Source organism: Bombina bombina, chromosome 4 (genome assembly GCF_027579735.1).
Source record: "Bombina bombina isolate aBomBom1 chromosome 4, aBomBom1.pri, whole genome shotgun sequence".
NCBI lineage: Eukaryota > Metazoa > Chordata > Amphibia > Anura > Bombinatoridae > Bombina > Bombina bombina.
This window is the reverse complement of record NC_069502.1, coordinates 806334961-806360867: the sequence shown is the minus strand read 5'-3', so window position 1 is coordinate 806360867 and position 25907 is coordinate 806334961. Positions and strand designations below refer to the sequence as shown.

At 40.0% G+C, this 25907-nt stretch overlaps 1 protein-coding gene across 1 annotated transcript in view; it reads right to left on the bottom strand.

The window, feature by feature from the left end:
* The window catches only part of LOC128657059 (gastrula zinc finger protein XlCGF26.1-like), a 45285-nt gene that overhangs the window by 16693 nt on the left and 2685 nt on the right, over positions 1-25907 (bottom strand). The window contains exons 2-6 of the mRNA XM_053711284.1: positions 24759-24911; positions 7122-7229; positions 6129-6236; positions 5034-5138; positions 2966-3079 (exon numbers count right to left, since the gene is read on the bottom strand). Coding sequence (XP_053567259.1) covers positions 2966-3079; positions 5034-5138; positions 6129-6236; positions 7122-7229; positions 24759-24804 — 481 coding nt within the window. The 5' untranslated portion in view covers positions 24805-24911. The remainder of the gene's footprint in view (positions 1-2965; positions 3080-5033; positions 5139-6128; positions 6237-7121; positions 7230-24758; positions 24912-25907) is intronic.

Sequence of the window (25907 nt, the reverse complement as noted above, 5' to 3'; positions counted from 1 at the left end):
AAATTTCACTTCAAAATGCAAGCAGCTCACAATACCCTGTGCTGGAAACTGGTCCAATAGTGGTGCCCTGCTATAACAATAAAGATACTCCTCAAAATATAAGCCCCTAAGCAGTTTCAAAGGTGGGACTCATATGCAGGGCTTCAAAGCTTCAGATCTCTTTAACCCACTCCCTGTCGGGTGTCCTGCAAAGGGCTCCATCTGTGGTAGAGTCTGGAGCGCCAGGAGCACATGCTCCATGTACCCATCGCTTGTGAGAGTCCTACTTTAGCATTGCCCAGGGTAACCTGGAAAGTTAAGAGCACTCTACTTTTCTCCCCTCCAGCTACGGACACTATTATAGGTGTCCGATCAGCAGATATCAGGCAGCGGTAATCATATACTGTGGAGTTAAAATTCACCTTCTCTCCAGCCTCTGTCACAGTTATAGGTAGATGGGTAGGAGCTGGTAGTCTAGGACTGTCGGGCCGGTGGGTCCCTCTCTTCTTCTCCAAGTCCTGTGAAGGGCTCACCATACTGAAAGAGATAGGGCGCCGAGGATGCACACTCCGTGTGGTTACTACTTGTGAGCCTCTCGTAGCCGCGAAGCCCCTTTTTTCTTGCCCAATCAGGGAGTTACCAGATATTTCACCTGCGGCTCCGGTCCCGGTTATAGGCGGTAAGTTAGTAGATAACAGATTAGGGCTATCCATTAGTGTGGGATTAGTGCGGGTCTGATTATGATTCTCATCAGCCTCCAACCGCATCGAATATGCGGATCTATCAAGCCGCCCACTATAAGGTTGAGCCTCCATAGTTGCCATGCCCTGCCGCCGGGCAATTTTGCTGCTGCAGGCCCTGATGTTATCCTCCCTCAATGACCCAGGCTGTTTAGTTCTCTCACCGTCCTCACTCAGGGGGCCCCCTGTAGCTGCCGGTCCCATGAAGAGTCTGCATAGTTCAGCTTCCAAGCTCTGATAGTGTTCTCTAATGAGCTGCGTCACATCTCTCCCATTTATTTAGGGCCTCCATTTTCTTCTCTGATTCTGTACCCTGTATTGACCAGTTTGTGTGCGGCTCTGTTTCCCCTCTAGCTCTGTTTGTATAAAGGATATCTTGAGAGATGGTTCCCTTTGTAGGGAAGTGGACAGTCAGTGGGGGGGGGGGGGTGTCGCAGTCCTGTAGCAAGGCCGCCGCCTAAGAACTCAACGGGCCAGATCTGGGTCCTAAAGATCATGAGCTCTGCAAAAGTAGTGTAGGTCAGCGCTGCTTTCCTTCATCTAATCAAATATGAGGTGAATGGTAGTAGCTTTTGCAGACTTACTGATTTAATCGGCGGATTGAGCAGATCCCCTTAGGAGCAACAGATATTGCGACCTTTCATGGCCGCTGCCTAGCCACGCCCTGAGAGAATACAATTTTAAACAACTTTCCCATTTACTTTTATTATCTAATTTGTTTTGTTCTCTTGCTATTCTTTTATAACAAGAGAATGAAGAAAATTAGATAATATAAGTAAATTGGAAATTTTTTATAAAATTGTATTCTCTCTGTATCTATCTGAGAGCTTCATGTCTCTGATGATGACTGTGCGCAAGGTCACACTAAGGGTAGCGTTAACGGTTCTGCTCCTCATTCTCTCTCTGCACCATGAAAGAAAAATTAAGGGTTTCATGTCCCTTTACCGAGGCTGACATTTATTTAACGCACCCTATACTTTGAATGAAGAGCGCAGGATTTGCTACCAACGCTCATATTACATTGGCGAGATAAGTGTTACACTCGAGCACATTACAAAATAGCACTGGAAACTTAGTGCTTTTAGAGACCTGAAGTAAAATGTAAAAAACAAAACTTTCATGATTCAGAGAGAGAGAGTCATTTTATACAACTTTTCAATGTATTTCCGTTACCAAGATAATGAGGCAAATGTTATCTTTTGTTGAAGGAGAAGCAAATCACTACTGGGAGCTAGCTGTAAACATCTGCATGACAAGAGGCATTTGTGTGCAGACATCAGCTAGCTAGTAGGGCATTGCTGCCCCCTGAGCCTACCTAGGTATGCTATTGAACAAAGGATAAATGTGTAAAAAAGAAAAACAGACAAAGCGCTTAGGAGAAAGCAAATCCTGCTAACCTCAGTTTAACCCCTCCAATTAGCTTTGAGCGCTACCTCTAGGTTATAAATTGAACAAAGGATACCAAGAAAATACAGAAAATTAGATATTAGAAGTAAATTGGAAAGTTGTTTAAAACTGTATCCTCTATCTGAAGCACAAAAGTTTAATTTTTACTTTACTGTCCCATTAACGCCTGAATATATGCGCAATAAAACAAACGTATGGTATATTAGAGTAAAGTATTTCACTCATAGTTATACATATGTAACACAAAAACAAGGTTTATCATTGAAATAAAATGTTCTAATAGAGATTTAAAGGGATATGGTCTATGATCTGGTGCACAAAGGTGTATATGTATGTGATTTATTTATATGTGTACAAATATACAGAAGTCTATGCAGAAAGGGACTCAGCAAGGTCACAATAAACGACCTCCAGATGTTAGTGCGCCTGAGACGTTGGCTCTTCCGATAATATTTTACGTTCAACTTGTCATATGAGTACAAGAATAGGAGCACCAGAATTAACTTGAGCGGAGTTAGCACTCAGTAGTGATTATATTTTTGTGCTTCATTTGTAATCTATTCCTTAGTTAATCATACATGAGCTGCTCACCGACTTGTGTCTGCTGTGTAACCATCTGAGAAAATATAACTTATTTACATGAGACAAAATGTCACCATCACAGAATATTCCCTTTACTTAACCCCTTAATGACAGACGTACCCTGTACATCTGTGGTTGTTTTGGGTTTAACTAGCGCAACTTCTCTGGCAAAGCTGTGCTAGGACTGCATGTGGAGGCAAGACCTGCGCTATATCTAGCAGATGTTTGAGGGTAATGTGTTAATTAGTGCTAATCACCTGTAGCCGTATTTATAGGAACTTCATCCTCCTCAGTCTTCACGTAATCACACACATACGGTTCTCCTCTGTACTCAACTGCTGAGCCATCTGAAGGCGTCACATCCATACGGCCTGTACAATAAGAATACACATGCATATGTGCAAGTTGTTTGTAGTGCTCATGGGATGTATCAATTTCTTTCTCATTGTATATAACAAAAAATTAGTAGACTATCACAATTACTATGCACACTCACCTATAACTCACATACAATATATGTGCACACTCACCTGTAACTCACATACCTCACACACAATATATGTGCACACCCACCTGTAACTCACATACCTCACACACAATATATGTGCACACTCACCTGTAACTCACATCACACAATATATGTGCACACTCACCTGTAACTCACATACCTCACACACAATATATGTGCACACCCACCTGTAACTCACATACCTCACACACAATATATGTGCACACTCACCTGTAACTCACATACCTCACACAATATATGTGCACACTCACCTGTAACTCACATACCTCACACACAATATATGTGCACACCCACCTGTAACTCACATACCTCACACACAATATATGTGCACACTCACCTGTAACTCACATCACACAATATATGTGCACACTCACCTGTAACTCACATACCTCACACAATATATGTGCTCACTCACCTGTAACTCACATACCTCACACACAATATATGTGCTCACTCACCTGTAACTCACACACAATATATGTGCTCACTCACCTGTAACTCACATACCTCACACACAATATATGTGCTCACTCACCTGTAACTCACATACCTCACACACAATATATGTGCTCACTCACCTGTAACTCACATACCTCACACACAATATATGTGCTCACTCACCTGTAACTCACATACCTCACACACAATATATGTGCTCACTCACCTGTAACTCACATACCTCACACACAATATATGTGCTCACTCACCTGTAACTCACATACAATATATGTGCACACTCACCTGTAACTCACATACCTCACACACAATATATGTGCTCACTCACCTGTAACTCACATACCTCACACACAATATATGTGCTCACTCACCTGTAACTCACATACCTCACACACAATATATGTGCTCACTCACCTGTAACTCACATACCTCACACACAATATATGTGCACACTCACCTGTAACTCACATACCTCACACACAATATATGTGCTCACTCACCTGTAACTCACATACCTCACACACAATATATGTGCACACTCACCTGTAACTCACATACCTCACACACAATATATGTGCACACTTACCTGTAACTCACATACCTCACACACAATATATGTGCACACTCACCTGTAACTCACATACCTCACACAATATATGTGCACACTCACCTGTAACTCACATCACACAACATATGTGCACACTCACCTGTAACTCACATACCTCACACAATATATGTGCACACTCACCTGTAACTCAAATACCTCACACAATATATGTGCACACGCACCTGTAACTCACGTACCTCACACACAATATATGTGCTCACTCACCTTTAACTCACATACCTCACACACAATATATGTGCTCACTCACCTGTAACTCACATATCTCACACACAATATATGTGCTCACTCACCTGTAACCCACATACCTCACACACAATATATGTGCTCACTCACCTGTAACTCACATACCTCACACACAATATATGTGCTCACTCACCTGTAACCCACAACATACATGCACAACCACCTTGTGTACATTCACCTGTAACACACACACACACAATCCATGCTATCTTCATCCCTCAGACACATGCACACTCACCTGTAAACCTGTGTCCCGGAGACACAATACACATGCACACTCACATGTAACCTGTATCCCTGAGACACAACACACATGCACACTCATCTGTAACACATTCACCTGTAGCCCATGTCCCACAGACACAACATATGTGCACACTTACCTGTGACCTGCATCCCTCAGACTTAACACACGTGCACACTCACCTGTATCCTGTGTCCCTCAGGCACACCACAAGTGCACACTCACCTGAGCTGATGCTGTCACTGGCTTCCTTATCTGGTGCTTCCAGCTGATGCCTCACACACAGATCTTCTGTTATCTCAACTTTCACTATATCAGCGTTATCTTCATCTGTACAAATAAAGCAGATTCAGTTTTTATATCACATAATCTAGTTTTGTTTATAACTTTAACATATATTGTTTTTTTATTTCCCTAACAGACAATAGCACCAATTTCGCACAGTCTCCTTTTCCCTCTCATTTTTTTTTACTGTGATCCTCTATATCCCAGTATAAACTACAACATGAACTAAACAAGGGTTAAACTCATTGTGTTATCTGCGCTTATAAACCAGACAGTAAACTACAAGGGAGAGCAGTAAGTAACTGTGTGCACAGCCCCGGCAGACTCTCACGTATTACTACTCACCGGCAGGGAGGGAGAGCAGTAAGTAACTGTGTGCACAGCCCCGGCAGACTCTCACGTATTACTACTCACCGGCAGGGAGGGAGAGCAGTAAGTAACTGTGTGCACAGCCCCGGCAGACTCTCACGTATTACTACTCACCGGCAGGGAGGGAAAGCAGTAAGTAACTGTGTGCACAGCCCCGGCAGACTCTCACGTATTACTACTCACCGGCAGGGAGGGAAAGCAGTAAGTAACTGTGTGCACAGCCCCGGCAGACTCTCACGTATTACTACTCACCGGCAGGGAGGAAGAGCAGTAAGTAACTGTGTGCACAGCCCCGGCAGACTCTCACGTATTACTACTCACTAGCAGGGAGGGAGAGCAGTAAGTAACTGTGTTCACAGCCCCGGCAGACTCTCACATATTACTACTCACCGGCAGGGAGGGAGAGCAGTAAGTAACTGTGTGCACAGCCCCGGCAGACTCTCACGTATTACTACTCACTAGCAGGGAGGGAGAGCAGTAAGTAACTGTGTTCACAGCCCCGGCAGACTCTCACATATTACTACTCACCGGCAGGGAGGGAGAGCAGTAAGTAACTGTGTGCACAGCCCCGGCAGAATCTCACGTATTACTACTCACCGGCAGGGAGGGAGAGCAGTAAGTAACTGTGTGCACAGCCCCGGCAGACTCTCACGTATTACTACTCACCGGCAGGGAGGGAGCAATGTATTTCAGTCTGATGACTATTCATGTCATCTGTCTCATCCTCTTCCTTCACATTTAATAGCCCAGTGCCCGGGTTTTCCTCTAGACGCCCTGTAATTACAGCAGGAAGTTACCGGCAGGGAGGGACTCTCACGTATTACTACTCACTAGCAGGGAGGGAGAGCAGTAAGTAACTGTGTGCACAGCCCCAGCAGACTCTCACGTATTACTACTCACTAGCAGGGAGGGAGAGCAGTAAGTAACTGTGTTCACAGCCCCGGCAGACTCTCACATATTACTACTCACTAGCAGGGAGGGAGAGCAGTAAGTAACTGTGTTCACAGCCCCGGCAGACTCTCACATATTACTACTCACTGGCAGGGAGGGAGAGCAGTAAGTAACTGTGTGCACAGCCCCGGCAGACTCTCACGTATTACTACTCACCGGCAGGGAGGGAAAGCAGTAAGTAACTGTGTGCACAGCCCCGGCAGACTCTCACGTATTACTACTCACCGGCAGGGAGGAAGAGCAGTAAGTAACTGTGTGCACAGCCCCGGCAGACTCTCACGTATTACTACTCACCGGCAGGGAGGGAGAGCAGTAAGTAACTGTGTGCACAGCCCCGGCAGACTCTCACGTATTACTACTCACTAGCAGGGAGGGAGAGCAGTAAGTAACTGTGTTCACAGCCCCGGCAGACTCTCACATATTACTACTCACCGGCAGGGAGGGAGAGCAGTAAGTAACTGTGTGCACAGCCCCGGCAGACTCTCACGTATTACTACTCACTAGCAGGGAGGGAGAGCAGTAAGTAACTGTGTTCACAGCCCCGGCAGACTCTCACATATTACTACTCACCGGCAGGGAGGGAGAGCAGTAAGTAACTGTGTGCACAGCCCCGGCAGACTCTCACGTATTACTACTCACCGGCAGGGAGGGAGAGCAGTAAGTAACTGTGTGCACAGCCCCGGCAGACTCTCACGTATTACTACTCACCGGCAGGGAGGGAGCAATGTATTTCAGTCTGATGACTATTCATGTCATCTGTCTCATCCTCTTCCTTCACATTTAATAGCCCAGTGCCCGGGTTTTCCTCTAGACGCCCTGTAATTACAGCAGGAAGTTACCTGATAGAGCACAGTACAGGGTGTAACATAAACTTATATAACAGAAGTTTGTATGTTTTATCTTCTTTTACAATAATATCCTGAAGCCTAATTAAATCACGCTTTGTATTAAATGCAGCCACTTACAGCATTGAGTAAAATTTATTCACTTCTGGGAAGAAATTGGCACAGATTTTATATAATAAAATTTAATGAATAAAAAAATAAGTACAGTAGCACAGCTAAGAAGAAAAAAAAAAAAGACAAAAAATCCCAATTTAAAAGGATAACAGGTACCAACTATGGGCCGAAATAAACCAGCATCTTGGAATAGCGCAGTCACATCGTATGTATTTAACCCCTTGATCCAACTTAACCCTGTGCCTATCTCAGTATGCTCTCACGACAAGCACTACTGTCATACATAAAGCACGCTCCTGAGCCTACTTCAGTGTGCTCTGATTACAAACACTGCTGCCTCATATAGAGCATGATCCTGTACCTACCTCAGTATGCTCTCATTACAAACAGTGCTGTCTCATATAGAGCATGATCCTGTACCTACCTCAGTATGCTCTCATTACAATCACTGCTGCCTCATATAGAGCAGGATCCTGTACCTACCTCAGTATGCTTTCATTACAAACACTGCTGCCTTATATAGAGCATGATCCTGTACCTACCTCAGTATGCTCTCATTACAAACACTGCTGCCTCATATAGAGCACGATCCTGTACCTACCTCAGTATGCTCTCATTACAAGCACTGCTGCCTCATATAGAGCATGATCCTGTACCTACCTCAGTATGCTCTCATTACAAACATTACTGCCTCATATAGAGCATGCGTCTGTACCTACCTCAGTATGTTCTCATTACAAACACTGCTGACCTCATATAGAGGATGCGCCTGTACCTACCTCAGTATGCTCTCATTACAAACACTGCTGCCTCATATAGAGCATGATCCTGTACCTACCTCAGTATGCTCTCATTACAAACACTGCTGCCTCATATAGAGCATGCGCCTGTACCTACCTCAGTATGCTCTCATTACAATCACTGGTGCCTCATATAGAGCATGATCCTGTACCTACCTCAGTATGCTCTCATTACAAACACTGCTGCCTCATATAGAGCACGATCCTGTACCTACCTCAGTATGCTCTCATTACAAACACTGCTGCCTCATATAAAGCATGTGTCTGTACCTACCTCAGTATGCTCTCATTACAAACACTGCTGCCTCATATAGAGCATGATCCTGGACCTACCTCAGTATGCTCTCATTACAAGCACTGCTGCCTCATATAGAGCATGATCCTGTACCTACCTCAGTATGCTCTCATTACAAACACTGCTGCTTCATATAGAGCATAATCCTGTACCTACCTCAGTATGCTCTCATTACAAACACTGCTGCTTTATATAGAGCATGTGCCTGTACCTACCTCAGTATGCTCTCATTACAAACACTGCTGCCTCATATAGAGCATGAACCTGTACCTACCTCAGTATGCTCTTATTACAAACACTGCTGCCTCATATAGAGCATGCTCCTGTACCTACCTCAGTATGCTCTTATTACAAACACTGCTGCCTCATATAGAGCATGCTCCTGTACCTATCTCAGTATATTCTCATTACAAACACTGCTGCCTCATATAGAGCATGCGCCTTTACCTACCTCAGTATGCTCTCATTACAAACACTGCTGCCTCATATAGAGCATGATCCTGTACCTACCTCAGTATGCTCTCATTACAAACACTGATGCCTCATATAGAGCATGATCCTGTACCTACCTCAGTATGTTCTCATTACAAACACTGCTGCCTCATATAGAGCATGCACCAGTACCTACCTCAGTATGCTCTCATTACAAACACTGCTGCCTCATATAGAGCATGACCCTGTACCTACCTCAGTATGCTCTCATTACAAACACTGCTGCCACATATAGAGCATGCGCCTGTACCTACCTCAGTATGCTCTCATTACAAACACTGCCGTCTCATATAGAGCATGATCCTGTACCTACCTCAGTATGCTCTCATTACAAACACTGCTGCCTCATATAGAGCACGCTCCTGTACCTACCTCAGTATGCTCTCATTACAAACACTCATATAGAACATGATCCTGTACCTACCTCAGTATGCTCTCATTACAAACACTGCTGCCTCATATAGAGCATGATCCTGTACCTACCTCAGTATGATCTCATGACAAACACTGCTGCCATATATAGAGCATGCTCCTCTACCTACCTCAGTATGCTCTCATTACAAACACTGCTGTCTCATATAGAGCATGATCATGTACCTACCTCAGTATGCTCTCATTACAAACACTGCTGCCTCATATAGAGCATGCGCCTGTATCTACCTCAGTATGCTCTCATTACAAACACTGCTGCCTCATATAGAGCATGCTCCTGTACCTACCTCAGTATGCTCTCATTACAATCACTGCTGCCTCATATAGAGCATGCGCCTGTACCTACCTCAGTCTGCTCTCATTACAAAGACTGCTGCCTCATATAGAGCATGCTCCTGTACCTACCTCAGTATGCTCTCATTACAATCACTGCTGCGTCATATAGAGCATGCGCCTGTACCTACATCAGTATGCTCTCATTACAATCACTGCTGCCTCATATAGAGCATGCGCCTGTACCTACCTCAGTCTGCTCTCATTACAAACACTGCTGCCTCATATAGAGCATGCTCCTGTACCTACCTCAGTATGCTCTCATTACAAACACTGCTGACCTCATATAGAGCATGCGCCTGTACCTACCTCAGTATGCTCTCATTACAAACACTGCTGCCTCATATAGAGCATGATCCTGTACCTACCTCAGTATGCTCTCATTACAATCACTGCTGCCTCATATAGGAGCATGCTTCTGTACCTACCTCAGTATGCTCTCATTACAAACACTGCTTCCTAATATAGAGCATGATCCTGTACCTACCTCAGTATGCTCTCATTACAAACACTGCTGACCTCATATAGAGCATGCGCCTGTACCTACCTCAGTATGCTCTCATTACAAAAACTGCTGCCTCATATAGAGCATGATCCTGTACCTACCTCAGTATGCTCTCATTACAAACACTGCTGCCTCATATAGAGCATGCGTCTGTACCTACCTCAGTATGCTCTCATTACAAACACTGCTGCCTCATATAGAGCATGATCCTGTACCTACCTCAGTATGCTCTCATTACAAACACTGCTGCCTCATATAGAGCATGATCCTGTACCTACCTCAGTATGCTCTCATTACAAACACTGCTGCCTCATATAGAGCATGATCCTGTACCAACCTCAGTATGCTCTCATTACAAACACTGCTGCTATATATAGAGCATGTGTCTGTACCTACCTCAGTAAGCTCTCATTACAAACACTGCTGCCTCATATAGAGCATGCACCTGTACCTACCTCAGTATGCTCTCATTACAAACACTACTGCCTCATATAGAGTATGCCCCTGTACCTACCTCAGTATGCTCTAATTACAAACACTGCTGCCTCATATAGAGCATGCGCCTGTACCTACCTCAGTATGCGCTCATTACAAACACTGCTGCCTCATATAGAGCATGCTCCTGTACCTACCTCAGTATGCTCTCTTTACAAACACTGCTGCCTCATATAGAGCATGCGCCTGTACCTACCTCAGTATGCTCTCATTACAAACACTGCTGCCTCATATAGAGCATGATCCTGTACCTACCTTAGTATGATCTCATTACAAACACTGCTGCCTCATATAGAGCATGATCCTGTACCTACCTCAGTATGCTCTCATTACAAACACTGCTGCCTCATATAGAGCATGCGTCTGTACCTACCTCAGTATGCTCTCATTACAAACACTGCTGCCTCATATAGAGCATGATCCTGTACCTACCTCAGTATGCTCTCATTACAAACACTGCTGCCTCATATAGAGCATGATCCTGTACCAACCTCAGTCTGCTCTCATTACAAACACTGCTGCCTCATATAGAGCATGCGCCTGTACCTACCTCAGTATGCTCTCATTACAAACACTGCTGCTATATATAGAGCATGTGTCTGTACCTACCTCAGTAAGCTCTCATTACAAACACTGCTGCCTCATATAGAGCATGCACCTGTACCTACCTCAGTATGCTCTCATTACAAACACTACTGCCTCATATATAGTATGCCCCTGTACCTACCTCAGTATGCTCTAATTACAAACACTGCTGCCTCATATAGAGCATGCGCCTGTACCTACCTCAGTATGCTCTCATTACAAACACTGCTGCCTCATACAGAGCATGATCCTGTACCTACCTCAGTATGCTCTCATTACAAACACTGCTGCCTCATATAGAGCATGCTCCTGTACCTACCTCAGTATGCTCTCTTTACAAACACTGCTGCCTCATATAGAGCATGCGCCTGTACCTACCTCAGTATGCTCTCATTACAAACAGAAATTAGTTCAACACCTCTGATTGTAACAAAAATAGAACCCAATAATCGAAAAAACAGAAAGGCTGATGAAATAAGTGTTAAAACTTCACCTTTAATTGAAATTCCGTGAGTAAAAAACAAAGGCACAGCACACAGACCTGACTACCGCTGACGCGTTTCCTGCCCTATTGGGCACTTCATCAGAGCTACCTAACAGGTGTGTAAGGACTCCTTAAAAACAGGATGTAAGCCCTGCACACCTGCTGCATAATTAATTATAACAAAAAATGGAAATTTTGTGTGTATTGTGAAATAAACATCCAATCCAACGTGTAAAACAATAATAAACATTATGCATAATAAATAAACTTGAAAATATCGATCATAAACAAAAAAATATATACATTATTATACACTAAGACTATGCTTTCATATAAAATTGTATCATTCAATAGGCACATTAAAAACGATAGTACAATTCAATGTGTGGGGGATAACGATTCTTACTGTAACTAAATACATGAATATTCGTCAATTAATAACATCCCAGTGTACTGAAGTTAATTTAAACATGTTGAAAACATATAATATGGAAATACAAAGAGGGAACTGATATTCTAATATACCTTAGTAAATAAACGATGTGAAATGTACATTGTATATACATATATTAGGTAACACACAGAGAGCATAAGCAGTTAAGTTTACCAATGTGTATTACATCATATAAAAGTCAAATGCTATAAAGTATAAACACATTCAAAAAACACATACTGCCTGCTCTCCGGGTGACCAAACTTGAATAGTTTATCACTAAGATTTTATATATAATCTGGGCGATATCAGAATTTATATCTATTATAAGATCCAGATCCTAGGTCTATGTATTGTCAATGAACAATTTGATGTCACTTATTTTATTAATACCAAAAGGAGCACCAGTTTTTAAAGTGTGAATCCAGTAAACTTCTCGTTTACTCAGTGCTGCATATCTATTGCCTCCTCTGGGTCCTAGTTTAACTACCTCAATCCCTTGGAATGTAAAACCAGCTGAACTATTTCCATGTAAAGCAAAGTGCTTAGCCACAGGGGTTTTGGGAATTTCTGCTTCCAGGGAAAGTAAATGCTCTCTTATGCGATCTTTGAGCATTCTAGATGTTAACCCTGTATATTGATAATTACAAGACTTGCAGGTCAAAAGATATATAACAAAAGTAGAAGTGCAAGTAATATGCTCTTTAATCTTAAATGTTTGTCCTGTACAAGTCGAGGTAAAAGTATCGCCACATGTGACATAGCTACAACTCTTACAAGGTCTGACATTGCATTTATAAAAGCCTGGTTTAGATGTTAACCAATTAGTTGACTGTGTGGTGTGTAAGCTCTTCTTGCTAAAATCCTTTCTAGCCATATCACCAATGGTTTTAGCTTTACGAGAGATAAAATTACATTTACTAGAGATGTGTTTTAGATCTGAATCCCTATCTAGGATTGGTAATCTATTCCTAATAATTCTACTGATGTCATCAAATTGTCTGCTATAAGATGTAATAAAATTCACACCATCTTTTAATCCAATATCTTTAACCTTATCTTTCAGTAGACTATTTCTATCAAAATTACTCACTTGTTCCGATATCTTCAACAAACTTTGTTCATCATAGCCTCTCTCTTTCAGTCTAATAGTTAGATCTTCTGCATGTTTCTTATAACTCTCTATGTTGCTACAATTCCTCCGTAATCTGATATATTGACCTTTTGGTATCCCCTTTTTTAAGTGAAATGGGTGGCAAGAATCTGCTCTAAGAATAGTATTACCAGAGATCTCTTTCCTAAAGACCTCAGTAACAATGCCCTCTGCACTGTGACTAAGTTTAACATCTAAATATGGTATGGCATCCTTAGAGTGACTAAATGTAAAACTTAAGTTAGCATCATTCTGATTTAGATATTGCACAAATTTAACTAAGATTCTATCGTCTCCACTCCATAATAAAAGCATATCATCTATAAAGCGTGTATAATAGGTGATATGCTTCTTAAATGGATTTGCAACATTGAACAATTTTTTGTCCTCAAATTCAGCTAGATAGAGATTAGCATACGAGGGGGCAAATTTAGCCCCCATCGCAGTGCCTCTCTGCTGTAGGAAATACATGCCATCAAAAATAAAATAATTATGATGTAGCAAAAAGCTGGTTACTTGCAACATAAATTCTATTAGGCCTGAATCATAGTTCGAGTATTTTGACAGCATAGCTTTCATAGCCAATAAACCTTTATCGTGTGGTATACAAGAATATAAGGACACAGCATCTATTGTTACAAAGTTACAATCTGTATCACATTTACATTCTTGCAAAGACCTGATCAGGTGTTTGGTGTCACGTAAGAAACCTGGTAAAGATTGGACAACTGGCTGTAATTGTGCATCCAACCATTCCCCCAACCTCTCCCCCAGAGAGCCAATAGCAGATATAATAGGTCTCCCTGGGGGATTGGTTAAGCTTTTATGTACTTTAGGCAGGAACTTGAAAATTGGGATTCTAGGGTGTTCTATATATAATGTATCACATATACTGTTAGTGAAAATGTTTTTTTCTATACCATCATCTAACAAAGAAGAAAGTTCCCTTTGAAATTTGACTGTGGGATTAAAGGTTAATTTTTTATAAGTATCGGTGTCACTCAGCTGTCTCATAGCTTCCTTAAGATATTGTTCTTTATTTAAAACAACAATTGAACCTCCCTTATCAGAATCCACTATCACCAGATCTTTATTGTTAGTTATTTTTTTTAGAGCATTCCATTCCCTCTTATTTAAGTTTCTACGTTTATTTGAACTACTTTTTAAATTCTTCTCAGCTAGTTCTGTTAAATCTTGTTCTACTATGGCATGAAAAACCTCTATGAGGTCTGTACGAGAATTTACTGGATAAAAGGTACTTTTTTTTAAATTTTTAACTACCTGTTGTTTAGTTTTATTTGTCTCATTCTCATTATCCATATTAAGATCACATAATGAAGCAATGTCACATAACTCTGAGAAATTGCATTTTTCATTCAAAGACATAGTTACAGGAGGATCTAGTGGACTCTCATCATTACCCAATGTTGGGTCCTTGCTGAAGTGTTTCTTTAGTGTTATCTTACGGACAAATTTGTTCAAATCCATAATGGTGTCAAAAAGATTAAAGTCTTGTGTAGGTGAAAAGCCCAGACCTTTAGATAACACTACTTTCTCAAACTCATTTAATGGATGGTCCGAAAGGTTAATGATCTTTAGTTCTTGTAATTTTTGTTCTTCTTGAATTTCTGACGGCTTGGATACCTTGGTGCCTGCGAAGGGATAGGCACTTTGCTCTTGTCTTCTGTTGATAGTGATATCACCTCCCCGTTTTTTGGCCGTGCTCCCATCTCTTCTTCAGATCTCGATTTTGTTTTAATAGGTGTAGATGTCAACTTAGGTGTACTAGAAGCCACACTATTTGTGCTTTCACTATGTGAGTCCATGGTATCCAGACTTGTAAAAGTGACCTTTTTGTTCTTTCCTTTATCCTTTTTGCCATTCTTCTTTTTGCCATTATTACTGGATTTATTGTTAGAATTTCTGTTTGTGGTGTTCCAATTATAAACAACTTCCAAATCATAATCTTTGCAATCTCTGCCATACTTCTTATATTTATTAGTAGATAATTCTTCTGCAGTCTTGTCCACAGTTTCCTTCAGTTGTTCTTCAAATGGAGTATATTTCGAATCCTCCTTAAATACATCTAGCTGTAATTGCAGCTGATCCAGTTCTCCCAGTATTGTGTCCCTTTGTTCTCTTTTAAAGGTAACTAGTTTTTCCATTAAGATGATAGAACAATCTGAAAGAGCTTGGTTCCATTCCATCATGAATAGAGGAAACTCTTTATGAAATGCCGGAAATTTTTTTAACCTCAGTCCTCTGGGAATTTTTTTCTCTTTGATATACAAACTTAAAAATTCAATGTCCCACCACAACTTTAGTTCTTTAATGTGCAATTTTTCTTTTTTTGAAAACAATGATCCCAAGTCTACTTTAAAATCAATGTCTGGCGCTGTGCCTTTAAATAAGTTATCAAACAGTCTTTTTCTGTTATTTTCATCCTGGGCAGCCATATCTTATTGGAAAATGTGTCAATCTCCAAAAATAAGAATATACAGATAACAAATTGTTTCAATTTAAAGCCTTAAATCAATTGAATCACAGTCCCTGCAGGTATATATCGAAATCAGAAATGCAAACAGACAGCTCGGGCTGTGCAATTCAATGCAAGGATCAAAAGCAAAAAATAATGTTAAATGAGCAGCACATTATATTCGTGTGTGCTAGCTGAAACAATGTATCGCTTTGTCCAATTATGAAACAATTGTAGTAAACCTGTGTTGATTGTTGCAATTGATTACCAAGACCGTTAACCCCTTACATTCGCAAGACTCATCGTTATAAATAAAACATAAGCTAGACAGTTCTAGCAATAACAAACTCACTTGATTCTGAGAATGAAATCCAATGTCAGATGAGATCCAATGTCAGATGAGATCCAGGAAAACGGAACTGTTATATTCACTGTTAGTAGCGCAATTTGTAGCAACAGTCACAGATACTGCCTGTGTTCATAGCAGCATCACGGCTTGTTACACAGGTGTTGAGAAGGGCTCCCCTGCTAAGCCCTCGTTTGTAATGATAAGTAAACAGAAATTAGTTCAACACCTCTGATTGTAACAAAAATAGAACCCAATAATCGAAAAAACAGAAAGGCTGATGAAATAAGTGTTAAAACTTCACCTTTAATTGAAATTCCGTGAGTAAAAAACAAAGGCACAGCACACAGACCTGACTACCGCTGACGCGTTTCCTGCCCTATTGGGCACTTCATCAGAGCTACCTAACAGGTGTGTAAGGACTCCTTAAAAACAGGATGTAAGCCCTGCACACCTGCTGCATAATTAATTATAACAAAAAATGGAAATTTTGTGTGTATTGTGAAATAAACATCCAATCCAACGTGTAAAACAATAATAAACATTATGCATAATAAATAAACTTGAAAATATCGATCATAAACAAAAAAATATATACATTATTATACACTAAGACTATGCTTTCATATAAAATTGTATCATTCAATAGGCACATTAAAAACGATAGTACAATTCAATGTGTGGGGGATAACGATTCTTACTGTAACTAAATACATGAATATTCGTCAATTAATAACATCCCAGTGTACTGAAGTTAATTTAAACATGTTGAAAACATATAATATGGAAATACAAAGAGGGAACTGATATTCTAATATACCTTAGTAAATAAACGATGTGAAATGTACATTGTATATACATATATTAGGTAACACACAGAGAGCATAAGCAGTTAAGTTTACCAATGTGTATTACATCATATAAAAGTCAAATGCTATAAAGTATAAACACATTCAAAAAACACATACTGCCTGCTCTCCGGGTGACCAAACTTGAATAGTTTATCACTAAGATTTTATATATAATCTGGGCGATATCAGAATTTATATCTATAATAAGATCCAGATCCTAGGTCTATGTATTGTCAATGAACAATTTGATGTCACTTATTTTATTAATACCAAAAGGAGCACCAGTTTTTAAAGTGTGAATCCAGTAAACTTCTCGTTTACTCAGTGCTGCATATCTATTGCCTCCTCTGGGTCCTAGTTTAACTACCTCAATCCCTTGGAATGTAAAACCAGCTGAACTATTTCCATGTAAAGCAAAGTGCTTAGCCACAGGGGTTTTGGGAATTTCTGCTTCCAGGGAAAGTAAATGCTCTCTTATGCGATCTTTGAGCATTCTAGATGTTAACCCTGTATATTGATAATTACAAGACTTGCAGGTCAAAAGATATATAACAAAAGTAGAAGTGCAAGTAATATGCTCTTTAATCTTAAATGTTTGTCCTGTACAAGTCGAGGTAAAAGTATCGCCACATGTGACATAGCTACAACTCTTACAAGGTCTGACATTGCATTTATAAAAGCCTGGTTTAGATGTTAACCAATTAGTTGACTGTGTGGTGTGTAAGCTCTTCTTGCTAAAATCCTTTCTAGCCATATCACCAATGGTTTTAGCTTTACGAGAGATAAAATTACATTTACTAGAGATGTGTTTTAGATCTGAATCCCTATCTAGGATTGGTAATCTATTCCTAATAATTCTACTGATGTCATCAAATTGTCTGCTATAAGATGTAATAAAATTCACACCATCTTTTAATCCAATATCTTTAAAATTTAAAAAAAAGTACCTTTTATCCAGTAAATTCTCGTACAGACCTCATAGAGGTTTTTCATGCCATAGTAGAACAAGATTTAACAGAACTAGCTGAGAAGAATTTAAAAAGTAGTTCAAATAAACGTAGAAACTTAAATAAGAGGGAATGGAATGCTCTAAAAAAAAAAAAAAAAAAAAAAAAAAAAAAAAAAAAAAATAACTAACAATAAAGATCTGGTGATAGTGGATTCTGATAAGGGAGGTTCAATTGTTGTTTTAAATAAAGAACAATATCTTAAGGAAGCTATGAGACAGCTGAGTGACACCGATACTTATAAAAAATTAACCTTTAAAGGATTTTAGCAAGAAGAGCTTACACACCACACAGTCAACTAATTGGTTAACATCTAAACCAGGCTTTTATAAATGCAATGTCAGACCTTGTAAGAGTTGTAGCTATGTCACATGTGGCGATACTTTTACCTCGACTTGTACAGGACAAACATTTAAGATTAAAGAGCATATTACTTGCACTTCTACTTTTGTTATATATCTTTTGACCTGCAAGTCTTGTAATTATCAATATACAGGGTTAACATCTAGAATGCTCAAAGATCGCATAAGAGAGCATTTACTTTCCCTGGAAGCAGAAATTCCCAAAACCCCTGTGGCTAAGCACTTTGCTTTACATGGAAATAGTTCAGCTGGTTTTACATTCCAAGGGATTGAGGTAGTTAAACTAGGACCCAGAGGAGGCAATAGATATGCAGCACTGAGTAAACGAGAAGTTTACTGGATTCACACTTTAAAAACTGGTGCTCCTTTTGGTATTAATAAAATAAGTGACATCAAATTGTTCATTGACAATACATAGACCTAGGATCTGGATCTTATAATAGATATAAATTCTGATATCGCCCAGATTATATATAAAATCTTAGTGATAAACTATTCAAGTTTGGTCACCCGGAGAGCAGGCAGTATGTGTTTTTTGAATGTGTTTATACTTTATAGCATTTGACTTTTATATGATGTAATACACATTGGTAAACTTAACTGCTTATGCTCTCTGTGTGTTACCTAATATATGTATATACAATGTACATTTCACATCGTTTATTTACTAAGGTATATTAGAATATCAGTTCCCTCTTTGTATTTCCATATTATATGTTTTCAACATGTTTAAATTAACTTCAGTACACTGGGATGTTATTAATTGACGAATATTCATGTATTTAGTTACAGTAAGAATCGTTATCCCCCACACATTGAATTGTACTATCGTTTTTAATGTGCCTATTGAATGATACAATTTTATATGAAAGCATAGTCTTAGTGTATAATAATGTATATATTTTTTTGTTTATGATCGATATTTTCAAGTTTATTTATTATGCATAATGTTTATTATTGTTTTACACGTTGGATTGGATGTTTATTTCACAATACACACAAAATTTCCATTTTTTGTTATAATTAATTATGCAGCAGGTGTGCAGGGCTTACATCCTGTTTTTAAGGAGTCCTTACACACCTGTTAGGTAGCTCTGATGAAGTGCCCAATAGGGCAGGAAACGCGTCAGCGGTAGTCAGGTCTGTGTGCTGTGCCTTTGTTTTTTACTCACGGAATTTCAATTAAAGGTGAAGTTTTAACACTTATTTCATCAGCCTTTCTGTTTTTTCGATTATTGGGTTCTATTTTTGTTACAATCAGAGGTGTTGAACTAATTTCTGTTTACTTATCATTACAAACGAGGGCTTAGCAGGGGAGCCCTTCTCAACACCTGTGTAACAAGCCGTGATGCTGCTATGAACACAGGCAGTATCTGTGACTGTTGCTACAAATTGCGCTACTAACAGTGAATATAACAGTTCCGTTTTCCTGGATCTCATCTGACATTGGATCTCATCTGACATTGGATTTCATTCTCAGAATCAAGTGAGTTTGTTATTGCTAGAACTGTCTAGCTTATGTTTTATTTATAACGATGAGTCTTGCGAATGTAAGGGGTTAACGGTCTTGGTAATCAATTGCAACAATCAACACAGGTTTACTACAATTGTTTCATAATTGGACAAAGCGATACATTGTTTCAGCTAGCACACACGAATATAATGTGCTGCTCATTTAACATTATTTTTTGCTTTTGATCCTTGCATTGAATTGCACAGCCCGAGCTGTCTGTTTGCTCTCATTACAAACACTGCTGCCTCATATAGAGCATGATCCTGTACCTACCTCAGTATGATCTCATTACAAACACTGCTGCCTCATATAGAGCATGATCCTGTACCTACCTCAGTATGATCTCATTACAAACACTGCTTCCTAATATAGAGCATGATCCTGTACCTACCTCAGTATGCTCTCATTACAAACACTGCTGCCTCATATAGAGCATGATCCTGTACCTACCACAGTATGCTCTCATTACAAACACTGCTGCCTCATATAGAGCATGCGCCTGTACCTACCTCAGTATGATCTCATTACAAACACTGCTGCCTCATATAGAGCATGATCCTGTACCTACCTCAGTATGCTCTCATTACAAACACTGCTGCCTCATATAGAGCATGATCCTGTACCTACCTCAGTATGATCTCATTACAAACACTGCTTCCTAATATAGAGCATGATTCTGTACCTACCTCAGTATGCTCTCATTACAAACACTGCTGCCTCATATAGAGCATGCGCCTGTACCTACCTCAGTATGCTCTCATTACAAACACTGCTGCCTCATATAGAGCATGATCCTGTACCTACCTCAGTATGCTCTCATTACAAACACTGCTGCCTCATATAGAGCATGATCCTGTACCTACCTCAGTATGCTCTCATTACAATCACTGCTGCCTCATATAGAGCATGATCCTGTACCTACCTCAGTATGATCTCATTACAAACACTGCTTCCTAATATAGAGCATGATTCTGTACCTACCTCAGTAAGCTCTCATTACAAACACTGCTGCCTCATATAGAGCATGCACCTGTACCTACCTCAGTATGCTCTCATTACAAACACTACTGCCTCATATAGAGTATGCCCCTGTACCTACCTCAGTATGCTCTAATTACAAACACTGCTGCCTCATATAGAGCATGCGCCTGTACCTAGCTCAGTATGATCTCATTACAAACACTGCTTCCTAATATAGAGCATGATCCTGTACCTACCTCAGTATGCTCTCATTACAAACACTGCTGCCTCATATAGAGCATGATCCTGGACCTACCTCAGTATGCTCTCATTACAAACACTGCTGCCTCATATAGAGCATGATCCTGTACCTACCTCAGTATGCTCTCATTACAAACACTGCTGCCTCATATAGAGCATGATCCTGTACCTACCTCAGTATGATCTCATTACAAACACTGCTGCCTCATATAGAGCATGCGCCTGTACCTACCTCAGTATGATCTCATTACAAACACTGCTGCCTCATATAGAGCATGATCCTGTACCTACCTCAGTATGCTCTCATTACAAACACTGCTGCCTCATATAGAGCATGATCCTGTACCTACCTCAGTATGATCTCATTACAAACACTGCTTCCTAATATAGAGCATGATCCTGTACCTACCTCAGTATGCTCTCATTACAAACACTGCTGCCTCATATAGAGCATGATGCTGTACCTACCTCAGTATGCTCTCATTATAAACACTTCAGGCATACATAGAACATGTTCCTATGCCTATCTCAATATGCTCTCATGACAAACACTGCTGCCATATACAGAGAGCGCTCCTAACCCTACCTCAGTATGCTCTCATTATAAACACTGCTGCCATATAGAGAGCGCTCCTGAGTAGAGCTGCAACAACTAATCGGCATAATTGATAATAATCTATTATGAAAATAGCTGTCAACGAATCTCATAATTGATTAATTGGTTTGCAATTAGTTGCTCTGTGCACAGCACCAGCTGCTTCACTCCAATGAGCTCCTGCACAGGGTATTGTGCTTTATGGTTTTGCCCTCAGCCTAAAGGACCTCTACAGACGTTTACTTTTCACTTTTTTAGGACACTATAAGTTTCTTTTTAAGTTTACAACTACTCCTGTCTTATGTGCAACCCAGAAATAAAACGAGAGGCATAATTTGGATTATTTATATAAAATCAGGTGATTTGGGACTATGCTTTGCATGATATAGAGCACAGCTTGTTATTTACACCTAGCCCTAGATTGATGGCACTTGTTATATGAATTCTATTTTAATTAATTGGAAAATGTACCAGATTCAACCTATGTAAATATATATCTGTTATTTTAAGCGTAGACTAGATATTTTTCCCCCTAACCTTATAGATGGTTATTTACCACTGCATATGGATATTCAAGATATTTTTATGTTATAATGAGGTCCAGGCTTACTTTGTTGAAAGGCCCTTGCATTGGTGGAAAACTAACAAAGATAAATAGCACACCTTGGTGAAATTGGCAAAACCCTACTTATGCATCTCAGGCACCTCAACACCATCTGAGCGCCTCTTCACTGCTGAAGGCAAAATGACTTGCAAAAAAGAGAGCCAGGAGCATGTGGACATGTTGTCATTTTTGTATTTTAATGCAAAGTTTCTGAAAGAGTGAATAACAGAATGTGATAAACAGTGGTAATCTACCTCATTCTACTTCTACCTCTTTTCAAACAGTTTGTGGTTTTGTTTTGCTTAATTATAAAAAAAAATGTCCTGCTGCTTAAAAAATTGGACCCACAGTTGTTTTAATGTAAAGTTTATATTTATAACACGACTCAGTATGTGGATTTTATTTTAAATATAGGAAAAAATCATTTATTTTTTATCCGATTAGTCGATTAATTGAAAAAAATAATCAGCCCATAATCGTTAGTTGCAGCTCTGCTCCTGAGCCTTCCTCAGTATGATCTCAGTACAAACACTGCTGTCATATACAGAGAGCGCTCCTGAGCCTACCTCAGTATGCTCTCATGACAAACCCTACTCCCATATATAGACACAACAGATAATGTAAAGCTCAGCACCTGGAACTCCCATCTGGGGTAGTGCACGTAGGACTGGAGCCACGGCCAAGGCTCCTAACCGGTATAGCAAAAAGGTGTAGAGTCCACAGCACTATGAATAAGCATCTGTTTATTAAAGCATAATGTGTGCACATTTACCTGACCTTTACCTGTTATGCTTTAATAAACAGATACTTATAGTGCTGTGGACTCTACACCTTTATGCCATATAGACAGTGCTCCTTTGCCTACCTCTGTATGGTCTAACGACAAGCACTGCTGCCATATATAGAGCACGCTCCTGTTCTACCTCAGTATGCTCTCATGACAAGCACTGCTGCCATATATAGAGCACGCTCCTGTGCCTACCTCAGTATGATCTCACGACAAGCACTGCTGCCATATATAGAGCACGCTGCTGTGCCTACTTCAGTACGATCTCATGACAAACACTGCTGTCATATATAGAGAGCGCTCCTGAGCCTTCCTCAGTATGATCTCATGACAAACACTTCTCCCATAGTGCTGTGGACTCTACACCTTTATGCCATATAGACAGTGCTCCTGTGCCTACCTCTGTATGGTCTCACGACAAGCACTACTGCCTAATAAAGAACACTCTCCTGTTCTACCTCAGTATGCTCTCATGACAAAAACTGCTGCCATGTATAGAGTGCGCTCCTAAACCTACCTCAGTATGCTCTCATGATAAGCACTACTGCCATAGATAGCGTGCACTTCTGAGCCTATCTCAGTATGCTCTCATGATAAGCACTGCTGCACATATAGAGCATGCTCCTGAACCTACCTTTGAATGCTCCAACGACAAACACTGCTGCCATTTATAGAGCACACTTGTGAGCCTATGTCAGTATACTCAGACGACAAGCACTGCTGTCATGTATAGATTGCACTCAGATTTCATAAACTGGTGTTGAAGACATTTTTTTTTAGGCACTTTGCATTGCACAAACAAAAACATATATAGACATTTTGTATATAAGAAATTGGAAACGTGTGCAATAGCTGATTGGTTGGTACACTATGCATGGAGCTTACCTACAAACAAGCGATCTTTACGCAGAGACTGGGCATAAGCACATAGTGCCGATCTGGTCATTAACAACAAAAGTAAAGCAGGATTTTATAAACTGTGTAGTAGAGACTTCTGTACATTACTAATATACCCCAGAGGCAGAACTTTTTTCCACTTTCTGCAATGAGATTTTTTAAGTGAAACATTTTCTGAAGATCATTTTGAATTTTTAAATTAAGCAGTTACAGTAAAGCACCAGTTCAATTGCAATGTGTTGAGTAACTGGAGAATAAAGCATTTTTAAAAGTTTTATAATATAGTACATTGCACATTAGCTGCAGAGAAAAAAAAAAGTGTTGGTTTTATAATGTCTTGAGTCAGTCAACAATAATAAATGCACTGCTGCTTTACAGTGATGCTCCATATTTGACTGTTCTCTTCAAACAGCACTTTGTTAAGGAAAACTTACACAGTGCAGCCAGAGCACAGTGCAGTTTGAAGACAACAGCCTGATGCAGAGCAGCGCTGCAAAGCAAAAGAGCCAACAGTTCCTGCATGTGTCCCATTCTTTCTGCAGACATGCTGCATTTTCTGCAATGACATCTCACATCACAACATGTTCTGCCTTAGGGCTATATACTATCAACCCCTTTGTCCCTTTAAGATGAACAGATCACTGAGGTTTCTGGTTAGTTAATGTAAATATCCCATTGTGATGACAAAACCAGGTGACATACATGTGACATCCTGCTTACCTCTGTGTGCATCAGGAAGGTCTGAGGTTTGGTTCTTGTCAGACATTGTCTTGTTCAGCACAAATGAATTTGTCAGATATTCTTATAATGTTATCCCCTTTACTGGCAAACGCAGTGACGTCAATTGTATGTGATCTTCACAGTAACAGGAGCCTAAACACAGAGAGAGAGTCTCATGTTCAGTTCGTTGTCATAAGGGGTATACATTAAAGGGGGCAATCTAGTCAAAATTAAACTTCCATGAGTCAGATAGGACATCCAATTTACTTTTATCATCAATTTTGCTTTGTTCTCTTGGTATTCTTTGTTGAAAGCTAATCCTATGTAGGCTCATATGCTAATTTCTAAGCCCTTGAAGGCTGCCTCTTATCTCAGGGAATTTTGACGTTTTTCACAGCTAGAGTGCATTAGTTCATTTGTGCCATATACATAACATTGTGCACCTGCACGTGGAGTTACCTAGGAGTAAGCACTGATTGGCTAAAATGCATGTCTGTCAAAACAACTGGAATAAGGGGGCATTCTGCAGAGGCTTAGATACAAGGTAATCGCAGAGGTAAAAAGTGTATTAATACAACTATGCTGGTTATGCAAAACTGGGGAATGGGTAATAAAGCTCTAGGCACACTGAGCAACGGGTCCATATCTGGCTACCCGCATCACTCTTAGGGAGAATGGGTTATAAAGGGATTATCTATTTTATTAAAACAAACATTCTGGAGTAGACCGTCCCTTTAACTTCTCTAACAATACATAGCTTTTTTTTATTTTGTTATTATTTACAAACCTTTAACCGTTTAATTTGAGCCATTTGACAACCTTGTGCTGAAGCTGTTTCCAACCATTTACATTTATTGCTTTTGAATATCAATTCCCCAGTGTTTATTTCTTCTGTAAGTTACCCACGCAAACTATATGCTGTCTTTTCAATAGACCTAGCACATTTAGAAACCAACTTTAGTTTGCATTAATGAAAATATAAGCCCAAATTGGTGATAATTCTCTGGAATTCCCTTTTGTATCCATGCATAGTTTTACACTATACTGATTTTATTATTTTTCCACATAATCAAAATTGTTTAAAGGCACCTGGAGTTTGATAAGAAGCGCTATTTATACCCCAGCAGTTCCATCAATTAAACAGACTTC